This window comes from Capsicum annuum, chromosome 12 (assembly GCF_002878395.1).
Source record: "Capsicum annuum cultivar UCD-10X-F1 chromosome 12, UCD10Xv1.1, whole genome shotgun sequence".
NCBI classification, from domain to species: domain Eukaryota; kingdom Viridiplantae; phylum Streptophyta; class Magnoliopsida; order Solanales; family Solanaceae; genus Capsicum; species Capsicum annuum.
In genome coordinates, this window is record NC_061122.1 from 174,486,903 (window position 1) to 174,501,234 (window position 14,332).

General features: G+C 39.2%; 1 protein-coding gene across 1 annotated transcript; it reads left to right on the forward strand.

Annotated features, from left to right (window-relative positions):
* Positions 1–1,740: 1,740 nt before the first annotated feature.
* LOC124889688 lies at positions 1,741–4,712 on the forward strand. Its single transcript, XM_047401674.1, has 6 exons — positions 1,741–1,800; positions 1,917–2,161; positions 2,252–2,732; positions 3,338–3,651; positions 3,702–3,822; positions 4,443–4,712. Exons 1-6 carry the CDS (start codon positions 1,741–1,743, stop codon positions 4,710–4,712), a joined length of 1,491 nt encoding a protein of 496 aa, XP_047257630.1.
* The last annotated feature ends 9,620 nt before the right edge of the window (positions 4,713–14,332 follow it).

Below are 14,332 nucleotides of genomic sequence, written 5' to 3' on the forward strand. Positions count from 1 at the left end.
AAGAAAATCTAAAATCTTGACTTTAGAAAAGAGATTCTTGGCCTTTATGGATGAAAGGAGTCCATGAATGAACACTATACATACCTTAGTTCGTGATTGCATGAAGATTGACGGTGAAACCTTCTTGAATTTGAATCCCCAATAGAAACCCTAGCTTGTTCTTGAGAGAAACTAGTATATTTTGGGTGAAGAATGACTAAATCACGTGTAATTGGGTACATGTAGGGGTGGGAAATTAACCCTTTTAACCCTGGACGCATCATTAATTTCTGAGAAAATTTCCCAATTTTCATTCTTAGAGCGACGCACCACTATCGCGCCAAGGCACTGGAAAGTGACAAATGGGAAATTGCACGATAGCGTGACGTAGAGCTATCACATTGCCACCTTGTCTGTGACCTGGAACTTTGGCGCGGCGCGCGACTATCGCAGAGCAACACTGGAAATTGATAATTGCCATTTGAGCTATCTCCGCGATGCGCTGAAGGCTCAGGTGATACACTGTCTCACTAAAAAGGCTCTAACTTTTCACCCAGGTGTCGGATTTGGGCAAATTTGGTATCGATGAAAAGCTTATTCAATTCCCCCACATGATAAAAAGTGAAAATATTAAAAATATCACATATACAAAAGTGGATTCATCTTTCAACAAAAGATTCTAACATTCTTGGGAAACTTTTCAAGCTTGGAAAAGTACGGGGTATTATAATGTGGCTTCACCAGTGAATCAGAATGTCAACAGAAATCATCCCTTTAGGGCAAGGCAAAAGCGTCAACTGGTGCAGGTTGATCTGAACGATAATGAAGATAGAATGGATGAAGTAGGTACAACTGGAGCAATCATTCCTCCATCTCTAGCACTAGGAGCTAAATTTAATATGATCAGTATGATGTTTAAACTCCTTCATCTTAAGGGGTTGTTTGGTGGTCTTCCTGGAGATGATCCAAACATGCATCTGGTGAATTTTGTCACCATTTACAAGTCTTTTGATAATCCAAGAGTGGGTCAGAATGGTATCCATCTGCGTTTGTTTCTATTGTCTCTGTCTAGGGAGGTGACACTATGGTTGAATGAACTAACTCCCGACTTTATAACCAACTGAAGGCAGTTAAAAGAGGTTTTCCTAAAAAGGTTCTTTCCACCCTCCAGAAGGATGCAGTTGAGAGATAAAATTAGTAACTTCTAATAGCTTTCCACTGAAGCTCTTCATGAGACCTGGGGGGCTTAAAAAGAATCTGATGCAATGCCCGAACCATAATATGACAGATATTCATCTGATAGAGACTCATTATCGAGTTTTGAATTCTACTACGAAGCCAGTCGTGGATAATGCTGTAGGAGGGTCGTTTGTTGACCTTACTTTCCCAGAGGCCTCAGAGATGCTTGATCGGATGACCAAACAGAGTAGAGCTTGGCATACTAGAGATTCTATGGTAGCAAGCTCTGCTGTGTCTGTTAGTATGACTGTAGAGTAACGCAAGAAAGAGGAAGAACGTGACCAGGATATGGCACATTTAAAGACTCAGATGGATTTATTAACTAAGCATCTATTGTCTGGAAAAATAAAGAAGGTGAAAGCTGTTGCATCCCACGGAAGAGTTGATTTTGATTCTAAAGAAGAGGCAAACTATCTAAATAATCAGGGGGTTTTAGAGGCAATATCCAAGGAAATCAAGGTCGGAACTATTATGATAAAGCTGGTTACAAGGATAGAGATCAAGGGAATTGGAAAAGCAAAAATGATAGGAGTGGACTATATGTACCTCCAGGAAGTAAAGATAATACTGCAACTAGCTTTGGCAAGATGTCCATAGAGGAAATGATGGAGACTACCAACTTTGGGGTGACTACTATGAAGAGTGATTTGTCCTTCATGAGTCAGTTGGTAAACTCACACTCTACTTCTCTCAAGCAGCTGGAGCAGCAGATGAGCCAACTCTCAGAAGTACTGAAGAAAAGCGTCACTTTGCTAAGTGATACAATTCAGAATCCTCGAAATGATGGCTTCTGCATGGCAATTACCACACGGAGTGGTAAGGTTGTACTAGGCCCATCTGTGGGAAACATTGTGATTACAGAGGATATTGAGCATGAAAGAACTTATCTAGTGGAGTCTGAAAAATTGGATGAAGTTATTAATAATACACCATCCAACCATCAGTAGGTTGATGAGTTGAAGAAGAGCAAGGGAAAGAAGACCGAAGTAGTGGTTACTATACTTCCAAAACCACCTCCTCTATTTTCCCATAGGTTGAAAAAGAAGGCCGATGACACAAAGTTTGGAAAGTTTTTGGCCATGCTAAAGCAGTTGACAATCAACTTGCCATTGGTGGAGACATTGGAGCAAATTCCCGGGTATGCAAAGTTCATGAAAGACCTGGTTACAAAGAAACGGATAGTTAGCTATGAGATGGTGGACAATCTCTATCATTGTTGTGCTATTTCTATAAGGTCACTGGTGCAGAAGAAGGCCAACCCAGGAGCATTTACTATCCTATGCACTATTGGGCCTCTTGATTTCTCAAAAGCTTTATGTGATTTGGGAGCCAGTATAAACTTGATGTCACTTGTTGTGTATAAGAAACTGGATTTGGGGGATCCTACTCCCACAAATATGAGATTAGTTATGGCAGATAAGTCTGTGAAGTGGCTCGTGGGGGTTTTATATGATGTATTAGTCAAGGTGGCTAGTTTCATATTTTCAGCTGATTTTGTTATTCTCGATTGCGAGGTGGACTTCAAAGTACCCATAATCTTGGGTAGACCTTTCCTCACAATTGGGAGTGTACTTATTGATCTAAAGGTAAACGAGCTACTATTTAGGCTAAATGATGAAGTAGTTCGATTTGATGTGTGTCAGTCCATGAAACAACATAAAGATATGAGCGTATTCTCTATTGTGGATGTGTATTATGAGAAGGATCAGGAAGTACCTATAGAGGTAAAATTTATTGTAGGGACTTTAGCTGTTGTATTAATGAATTTTGATCAAGATGGTATTGAAGATTATGAGGAGACTGTCTGTGCCCTAACAAGCATGGGGTCTTATTCTTATGCACCCAAGAAGTTGGATTTAGACTTGAAAAATGTCCAAGTCCACTAGCCAAGCCGTCTATTGAAGAGCCACCTACTTTGGAGTTGAAAGAGTTGCCTGGTCATTTGAGGTATGTGTTTCTGGGAAGTGGGAATACGCTACCTATTATTATTGCGACTGACTTAGGTGAACAATAAGTGGAAGCCCTCATTTCAATTCTTAAGAGATATAAGAGGGCTATTGGTTGGATGATTGCAGATATTATCGGCATTTCTCCTGGTATATGCTCACATAAAATCCAGCTAGAGGAGGATTGTTTCCCGACTATTGAGCATCAACGTCATCTAAACCCACTTATGCAAGAGGTGAAGAAGAAAGAAATCATCAAGTGGTTAGACGTGGGAGTGGTATATTCCATCTCAGCTACTAAGTGGGTAAGTCCTATTCAGTGCATGCCCAAGAAAGGGGGCATGACAGTTATGGCTAATGAGAAGAACGAGTTGATCCCACTCAGGCCTGTTACTAGGTGGAGAGTGTGTATGGATAACAGAAAACTCAACTCTTGGACACTGAAGGACCACTTTCCCATGCCTTTCATGGATCAAATGCTTGATTGGTTAGTGGGAAGAGGTTAGTACTGCTTCTTAGATGGGTATTCTTGTCCAGGCTGGAAAGTGAACAAGCAGTTAGAGATGAATTTGAGATCAATGATGCATTTCCAAATGAGGAAATCTTGGCTGCTGTTATGGAAAAAATACCTTGGTATGCTGATTTCGCAAATTATATGGTGAGCGAGGTGATACCAGAGAATCTTTCCTTTTATCAAGGAAAAAAGTTTCTCCATGATGTTACCTATTACATCTGGGATAAGCCGTATTTTTTTCGGCGATGTGCGGATGTTATTATTAGATGATGCATCGCAGAAGTAGATATGTTGAGTATACTGGAAGCGAGTCATGCTTCCCCAGTGGGAGGTCATCATACAGGTGATCGGACTGCAAGGAAAGTGCTTCAGAGTGGCTACTATTGGCCCTCTTTGTTCAAAGATGCCTACGAGTTTGTGAAGAGGTATGACCAATCTCAAAGGCAAGGGTCCATTTCAAAGCACCATGAGATGCCAATATCTAAAATGCTGGAGGTAGAATTATTTGATATCTGGGGCATTGACTTTATGAGGCCCTTAATAAGCTCATTTAGGATGAAGTACATATTAGTGGCCGTTTACTACGTGTCAAAATAGGTTGAGGCAGTGGCCCTGGCGGATAATGAAGGAAAGTAGGTTGTTGCATTCTTAAAAAGAAATATCTTCTCTCGCTTTGGAGTACCATGTACCATCATAATCGATGGAGGATCACACTTTTGCAACAAGATATTTAGATCTGCCTTGGCAAAAATTGAGTCAAACAGCATAAGGTGGCTACTCCATACCATCCACAGACCAGTGGGCAGGTGGAGATCGCTAATTGGGAAATTAAAGCTAACCTTTCCAAGACTGTAAATGCTAGCAGGAAGGATTGGTCTATGAAGTTAGACGATTCCTTATGGGCGTATCGAACAGCTTTGAAGACACCCATTGGCATGTCTCCATACCAATTGGTTTATGGCAAGGCGTATCATTTACCAATTGAGCTAGAGCATAAAGCATTGGGGAAACTAAAGCAGCTTAATCTGAACTAGCATAAGGCAGCAAATATGAGACTGGGGCAGCTTAATGTGATGGATGAGTTTCGTCTTGAAGCTTATGATCAGGATGATCTATACAAGGAAAGAATAAAGAAGTACCACGACCGCAGGATTGAAAAATGGGATTTCCAGATAGGTGGCTTGGTGCTTCTATTCAACTCCAGACTCAAACTGTTTCCAGGTAAGCTTAAATCCAAATGGTCCAGCCCATTTAAAGTGAGTCAAGTCTACTCATCTGGAGTAGTGGAACTTAAAAATAAAGACAGAAATGTCTTCAATGTAAATGGGCAATGTGTGAAACTGTATATCGATCTAATGGACTCGATAAAGAGTATTGGTACTATCTATCTTAATAAAGTCTGAGTAATCGAGATAACTGAGTCATGCCACGATAATAAATCTGGCTTTAGTGGGAGGCAACCCACAGTGTGTTATTGTAAAGTACTAGTTAAAGTTATTTTAGTGTTTGTTTTGTTGTTTTGTACAAGCTGAAGGGTTTGTGTAATGTACAGGTCTAATAGCACAGGAAAATAGAAGCTGGGAAAGTTTCGGGGTGATCGACGGGTTACCCAACAGATCATTGGTTACTCGATGGACTATCGTAGTAGCTATCGTAGCAAAGTCCAGAAATAAGGTTACTAGAAGAGTAGCGACGGTCTGACCGACGGACCATCACATACTCGATTGATCATCAACTCAACCATCTCCAGCATGTCTCCAGGAATATTCACTGGAAAGGGACGATGGTTTGACCGACGAACGATCGCACATGTGATGAATCGTCGCTTGAACCATCGCATGAACCCTATTGTAGCATGTCGGGTCACATTAGTTTAAATAGTCAAATTTTTCATTCTTATCTGATCCAAATGCTTTTAAATTGATAAGTTAAGACGATCGAATAACGTCCCAACTGTTCAAATACCTGAGGCTATTTAGTATCCCATCATTTAAAGAATCTGAGACTTTTCATTATTTGCTTAAACTTCTCATGTTCCCTTCCCCCATCTATTTAAACTTTTCCCCCTCTTTAGTCTTTCAAACATAAGCAATAAGAACTTTTCTCAAAAAGCAAAATGGATGAACTTGTGTCCAGTATTTAGAGTACAAGGGAGGGTATTGTTCAAGTATTGCAGTATTCAGGTATGATCATTTTGTTGTCTACATTTTATTCATCTCTGAGAACAAGGAAACCACGTGAAGTCTGTGAATATTGAAATACTTCTTTTGATTTTGATTTGGTTCTTTGTGTGGCCTGAACTAAACTGACACTTAGCAAACATTATCCTGGGTGAATTCTGAGTAACCCATGGACCAAAGATGGCAAAATATAGTGATATAATATTGATAAAAATATCATAAAAATCCTCCTTAATGGAAGTGTATGTAAGGTGTTTGATAAAATATCAACATGAGGCCTGAAAGTGAAAATGGAAGGCGATGGTCAGAGTAACGGACCCTTAGAAACCCGATGACCCATCGCCTAAAACCGTCGCTTACTTCTTAGAATCAGTGTTACTGAAATGACCTCGATGGGTCAGGTCAACGGACTATTGCAGGCCCAACAGATTGTCGCCCTAACTGTCGCTGGTCTATAATTTTTCCTGTCTTCTGGTTTAAGTCTGTGAACTGATAAAAATTTTGCTTACAGATATCATGGAAAACAAATTACCACCCACCAGAGGTAGAGGTCGAGGCCAAGAGGTCAGACAAGGGCTATCACACGATGCAGATTCCCCAGCACAAACACCCAACGTAATCGTCAGGTTATTTTTTCATCCTCCTAGTCTGAAAAGGAGGGTGAAAGCAGTAGCAGTAGCAACTCAAGTCTAACTCCAGTTGAGGAAGGGTTTGAAGTATCTAACCCCGTCCAAGAGGAGATTCCAGAATAAGAGGATCCAAATTTGGTTTGACGCAAGGATCCATAAGCGCGGAAAGCTATAAGATAGTAGGTTGAGGGTGCTCGAGATCATTTCTACAAAGGGTTGGCACTAATAGATAGGGTAGCCATAAAGAGGTCTATTTTTGAAGAACATCAGATTGTGACAACAAACTTGCTCGAGTACCTAGAACTTGAATGTCGATTCAATGAATATGAGTTGGCATGGATGAGCAAACCACTGGGATCCTATCAACCAAACTTGGTACGTGAGTTTTTCACTAATTACTTGGCGTTACTGAAGAAGATTTGTCCCCCAGAAAAGTCAGCTGCTGACACGAACAAGCTGGACACAGTTCCTGTTCGTGGAGTTAACATAGACATCTCAGAGCGTATATTGAACTGATTCTTATTCGGGCCTGAATATCAGATACCAGGTGCAATATCGGACTTGGAGCATCGTTTGTTCACACGGACTCAACAAAAACCATGGTTAGCCAGAATATTGATAGATGGAGGAGATCCTGCAAGGCTACATAACCTCCGCAAAAAAATATCTAAGTCATCCCTAAGCTTTAGGGCTAAGTTCTGTTGGGCAATTGTTAGGCTGAGGTTGATGCTAACAGGCGGTGATGACCGCCTAGAACTAACTAGAGTTATGATTGTTGCTGCTTTGATTGAGAGGTTGACAATGGATTTTGGCCACATCATTTTTGATGAGTTATTTTACCGCACACACAAGACTCAGACTGTACTGCAATTTTCATGCCTTATCACAGAATTGTGCAAGCAGGCGAAGGTGCCTTTGATCAGCGAAATAAATAATGCGATCCATGCAATACATAAGCAGAATATTAAAAAGAGTAGGGATGACTCAAAGTTTGACATGCGAGTCAACAGACCCCAAGATCAACAAACTCAGTCGGTGCCAATTCCTGAGTCATCAGAATTCCCTTCAGGTATGCCACTACCTCATGCTACGTATGTGCCTCCGACCACATCTGCAGGTTCAGCTTCAATGTCTATAGGTGGGACCACATATTTTACATCAGTTCTACACTAATATTCTGAGTATAGATTGAACCAAGAGAACTTTTCAAAGACAGTCTGAGCACAGAAGAGATTTGAAAAATAGTTGACTATATGAGGGGAAAATTTCAAACCCTTCATTGAAAAAATTATGAAGGAAGTAGTGAGGCCTTTCAGGAACATGCAGCTAAGAATGGACAACATGAAGGAGCGAATCAATAAGAAGCTGGATGCCATGTCCATTTTGGATTTTGCAAAATTGTTGGAGGAAGTTAGATAAATCTGGGCTGATGTTGATAAGATGAATCAACAGCCACATCAGCCTATATTTGATCCAGTAATGGCGCGACCGATCAAAGATAAGGGTAAGAAAGTAGTGGAGACCGATGAAAACACTGCACGAAAAGCTGCTAAAAGAAAGAGACTTGAAGCCATATCGCTAGAAAAGCGAGAGCATCATGCCATGAAGAAAGCAAGAAGAAAGTCAAGGAAAGATGAAGAGAGAAAAAGAAAGAGAGTAGAGGACGAACTAGCTAGGGTATCTACCAGTTCTGCCCCAGCTAAGAGGCAAACTGTAGATCCTTCTAGAGATGTCGTCCCTCCGATTCTGGAGGGCGATATTGTGAGCACTCTGTAATACCCCATTCTTCTACCTAGCTTAAAATCATCCCAGAAATATTAAAGACTTGTTTCAAAGATGAATCCACTTTTATACATATGGTATTTTCAATATTTTCACTTTTTATCATATGAAAAATTGAATAAGCTTTCCATAAATACCAAATTCTCCCAAATCCAACACTCGGGCAAAGAGTTAGAGCTATTTTAGTAAGACAGTGTGCCACCTGAGCCATCAACGCATCGCGGAGCCAGCCAAAATAGCAATCGTTAAAATCCAGTGAGCGTTCGCGATTATGGCACATCGCGCCAAGGCTCAAATTCGAAGTTGTCAAATTCTAGTGAGATGGCACGATAGCACCGCATCGCGCCAGAGGTCCAAGTCGAGAAATTTTTACAGAATTAAAATACGCGTCCAAGGGTTAAAAGAGTCAATTTTTCACCCCTATATATACTCAATAATACGTGATTCAGCCATAATTCACCCAAAATATATTATTTCTCACAACTTTCTCTCAAGAATAAGCTAGAGTTTTCAATTGGGGATTCGAATCCAAGACTCAAATTCAAGAATCTCTCTATCAATCTTCTTAGAATCAAGAATTAAGGTATGCACAGTGTTTATTCATGGATTCATTTCATCCATGAAGCCCAAGAATCAAGTTTTAAATCTTGTATTGTGAATATTTTGTTGTGGGTTGATTATGTTCATGTGATTATGATTGTATGATTCCCAAGTTGGAATCTTTTTGTGTTGTTCATGATCCTATGCTAGTATGTGGTCTGAAACATATGAAATTAAGTTAAAATATGGAGTTTTGTTTTATTAATTTGATGGTCATGCCTATGTCCTAAGTCATGCATCCTAGGTGTTTGATAAAATGCCTAAGAGAATAGAAATGATACATTATAGCTTAATTGTGACCCAAGTGATAAGTGTATGCTTTACCCTATGAATAAGAATGACTTCCATGATATTGTGTGCATTATGAATGGTTGAGGGAATGTCCATGAGATTAGGTTGATGAAACTATGACATGTTTATATGCAATTCCATTCATGTACAAGACTATGATAACTATGTGCTTCATGAAATCCCCATATTAATGTATTATGAATTATTGATATTGGTCATATGTTCAAGAAGTGTCATGTCCTGTCAGTTTTATGCTATCGAGTCTTGAGGGTACTTGTACTCGATAATTTAGCTGTGTGCCTAGAGCCAATGTCATGTTTTCACGATACCCTCAGTCAAGCCATGATCCCTAGAATTTAGTCAGTCTCATGACTTAGGAAAACTCAGTAAATTCAGTATCAGTTTAGCCCTACTCAGTAATCCCAGTGACCTTAGTGATCTCAGTAATATCAGTAATCTCTGTAAACTTCGTAATCTCAATAATCCTAGTCAGTTATTAGATCTCAGAAGTATTCCTTCAATCAACGAAACTTAGTGAACTCAGTTCAAATTAGTTATACAATATGATCAATAATAGTTTAGTTTAGTATAATCAGTTCAATGTTTATTTAATTGGGAGTAAGATTCAACACCGAGTGAACCCAGGGATGGGGACACATACTGTCAGCCAGTAGAAGGTGTGATCTTTAGTAGCAATCCCTGCGTTCCAGAACTACGTAGCCAGCGTAGGTTGAGATGTACCCCTATGAGTCTAGGGACTATACACATCTCATTTGAGTTTTCCTTACAGGAGGGATTGACGGAAGAACTTCCTATTAAAGAGGGTTTACTTACAGCTTGTCTTTACCCATGGCACTATACTGGCACCCTTCCAGTTGGGGTTATAGGTTGGACCCCACCAATTTAGTTTTGGGGCATGTCGGTTAGATGATTACCTCCTATATTTTCAGTTTCAGATCCAGTTTCAGTAATAGAACTCAGTTCAGTTCTATAAAAATCCAGGACTGTCAGATACAATCACTCATGTTATCAGTATTCAGACTCATTAATCATGTTATCTCAAACTCAGTTAATAGTATATTAATCATACGAATCCCATGTTATCAGTATTCAGTTTTAGGACTGTTAGATATAGTCAGTCAGACCAGTTCTTCATAATCAGAACTATCAAAAACAATCATTCTTTTATTAGTAATATGACATTAGTTCCTCAGTATTCAGTAGACTTAGTCATTCAGTATCCCAGTATCAGTACTCAGATATCAGTAAATCCACGTTATCAGAATTCATAAGTCAGCATTATCATGAGCTCAGTTATAGTTACGTATTTATGCATGTATTCTCACATTTATGATATACGGTCAGTTATTATTATTTATGAATATGAACCCTTGCATTTAGCCTACCTCACTTGCATACCAGTACATTCAACGTATTGACTCATTTGCGCTATGGTGTTTTATACCATATGTTTAGAAGCACGAGCTCTCGAGCATCCTTAGTAGATCAGACGTTCAGCAGCCAGACTAGCAGTGAGTCCTCATCATTCGAGGATAGAATAATTATTTTATTACTTTATTATTTCAGTAGTTTGGAGTTAGTTGGGGACATGTCCCATCAACTCTATAATTTTCAGACAGTTTAGAGGCTTTCGGACTACAGTATGTTTCAGACAGTTTATTTCAGCTTTGGGAATTGTTATACCCCATTACAGATATTGTTTTATATTCAGTATTAGTTCAATTTTGAACCTTATGGCCTTACAACTTATATTTCTCATATTTACAGTATATTATTCAGTGCTCAGTTATAGATATCAGTCATGGGTTAGCTTGTGGTCCTTCGAGGTCATGAGCACTATGTAACGTTTTGGGTACCATATTCGAAGCATTACACACTCCCACCACCATGGGGGCCAACATAGCACTGGGTGAGGACACAGCTGCCTCACCGTACTTCACAGATACCTCAGATGAATAAGAGGCACCACAAGTATTTCTCCTTCTTTGTACTTAAAATTATATGGATTGAGGATAAAGTATTATTTTTCTTTGGGGGTGGGATGTTCTTGTACCATGGGGGGTTGTGTTGTTGATATTCTTAACCCTACCATGTGCTATCTACGAGAGAATCGACATGTCTAGGTTTAATTTGCATTTTTATTATTTTCAAGTCTTATTCTGTTACTGATGTTGGTCCATGAAATAAAAGTGTTGTTTGTGTTAGTACCTTGTTGTAAATATGAATGATGAATGATGTTGGCATCAAGCTATGACTATTTCCATTTGATTGTTTACTTTTGTCTTCTAAGATATGTGATTAACTGTTACTAGTTCTGTAGTTGGCATTTAATTGGCAAATTCACATGACATGTGATGCATATCTTAAGAACAATAGACTGAGTTTGACTCAGTTGCCACTGTGCATGCGAGTACTTTGTATTAGTTGTGACATAGTATAGTACCTAGAACTTGCCTGGTTCATTTGATGTTGTTCTGTGGTTGATGGGATGAGGGTGATAGCAGGCCACCTTGTGTTGTTAGTTCGCTTAGCCAAAATGACCCCACCTAAACAAATTTCCATGTTTGAACCCTTCTTTGAGCCTTTGTAGAATTTTTTTCTTCATCACCCAGTATTCTAGTTAACTCTCTTTTAGCTGTTAATTCTTATATCTGGCCCTAGCCTAGAAATGGGTAATGTGTACCGAAACTTAGGTAAACTACCTAGGTTGAGGGTGGATATTGTAGGGTTGTTAACTGCCTAATGGACGATTAGTCTAGAACTTAAATTAGAGCATTTGGCCCTGGTCTAGTTAAGACAATCTGCACCTTGACTTATGGCATCAACCTAAGTTGAGGGTGGCTGATGCTTGTTGTAAATATATATATATATATATAAAATAAAAAAAAGGGTGTTTACTGTGGTAAAGTATGAATGAATGAGAAAATGGCAAGTAATTTAGCAAAGTAATGGCTTTGATAAGAAGAAGTTAAAGGCAAAGAGAGTTAAAGTTTAGTTCATAGTCACTTTTGCCCAAAATTCCTTCCTGACCTAGCCAGATACCTCTTTACTAGCCTAGAAAAAACCTGTTTGATCTTGGAACGCAGCCATAAGGGGGGTGTTGGATAATAAAGGCAAGCCTATGGGTACTTGTGCTATAATAGTAACTTTTTTGATGAGTGAGAGGGTTTTGAGTTGTATCCACAAAATATTTTGAGTGGTGGATCTCCTTGACTTGAGGGAAACCTGAGTTACGCTTAATTTGTCAGATTTCTGTGGATACTTGTATTTATATGTGTGTATATGAATTGAATTCAAAACAATGCCGATTATGGACTCTAACATGTTAAACTATATGATTTGGATGACAAGTGAATGGTTTTCTGAAAACTTGTTCAAAAGAAAATGCCTGTCATCATGTTGTTCATATTTGTGGTTTGGTTCTGAGTTGCTTGAGGACAAACAATTGCCTTGAGTTGAGGATGTTGATGTTACAGTTTTTGATGTAATATTTTGGACCTTTTTCTTAGGATAATTTTGTGTTTTCAAGCAACTACTGTTGTATTTAACAAGGTGTTTTAGTGTTTTCAGGATAAAAACTAAGTATGAGGAACAACTTGGATAAATTGGACAAAACAAAGGAGAAATGATCAGCGACGACTTAATCCAAGTTGGACAAAACAAAGGAGAAATGATCAGCGACGACTTAGGCGACTGGACATAGGCCTTACGATAAACCGTCGGCCTGAACCATCGCCTAATAACAGAAGACAGATACACTGGACATCTTGCGATGATCCAGGTGATGGGTCGTTGGTTATGCGATGAACCGTCGGTCCAGACCGTCGCCAGAAAACTGAATGCATACCCACTGGAAGTTATATGACGGACCAGGCGACGTACCATCGGTATTGCGATGAACCGTCATCCTACCCGTCGCCAAGAAATAGAACATAGACTCTTTGGAGCCCCAGCGACGGCCTAGACAATGGATTGTCACCGCAGTGACGAATTGTCAAGCATAAAGCAGCAACTCCGAGTTTAAATTTTAAAGTTCCAGTTCTGGAAACATATAAATACCAAGTCTTAGGGTTTATTCCACATCTTTTGTCATTATTTTCATACTTTCTCCTTTATTGAGAGTTGTGTAACACTTTTCATTGAGATTTGAATCTAGAGATTGAGATCTGATTATTAGTTTTTTTATTTTCCATTGAAGATTGAGAAGAACAATAATGTGACTTTTGTAAGTACTATGTTGAAGCTATTTATGAACATCAATATATCTTTGATTTCTTATATGGAGATAAGTAGCTAAACTCCCATAACTAGGGTTATCGGAGTCTTAATGTAGAGAACTATTTTGGGGTTGTGAATCAGTTTGATTTCTAACATCTATCGAAATTGCATGAATCTTTCTTCATTATAATGATATCTTTTGGTTGCAAACTTGAGAAGTGAGCCCATGAATACCACTTGTCTGACAAGAAAATAGTTGTTGGGAAAAGAAGTAATTCACATGAACTCCATAGGTTTACCCTTTGGGTTAACGGGTTGATGCCTTAACAAGATCAACTCTCATGGGAGTGTTATTGAATAATGCATGAATCCTTTAAGTTCGAGAGAAGTAAAGGGTGAAACACTCATTAGGTTGAGAAACACGTGTGTAATTCTTAGAATTCAATAATTCTTGCAATTGAATACATAAGTTAGAATTCGAGCACAAATTCATAACCCTAACTGTTGACCTTGTGTGACACAAATATGAAAGAATATTGTTAACATATCCAAACCCTTTTTTACTCAGGAACCTTAGTTCAACAGTCTAATAACAGTCACAATACTTAGTGAACACAGTATTCTCTGTGGGATTCGACACCTAACCTAGTTGGGTTCTAAATTTGACAGCGACCGGTAACTCTCTCGTAAAAGAGGTGTAATTTGGGTGTATCACTCCTCCAGCCTAAACATGCGCTCTTCCGGATTTTTAATTATCGATGTATTTTTCGATGCTCTCGGCTTACTCGTCCCTGCACACTGAGTGACATACCTTGAAACAGCATTTCCACCCAAATCTCGATCATCATCCCCATCCTCACCATTCTCTGATGAGGTGATGACAGTCACACCTTTCAGATGGGCCTTCGATGAATGTGTCCTTCAGTTCGTCCA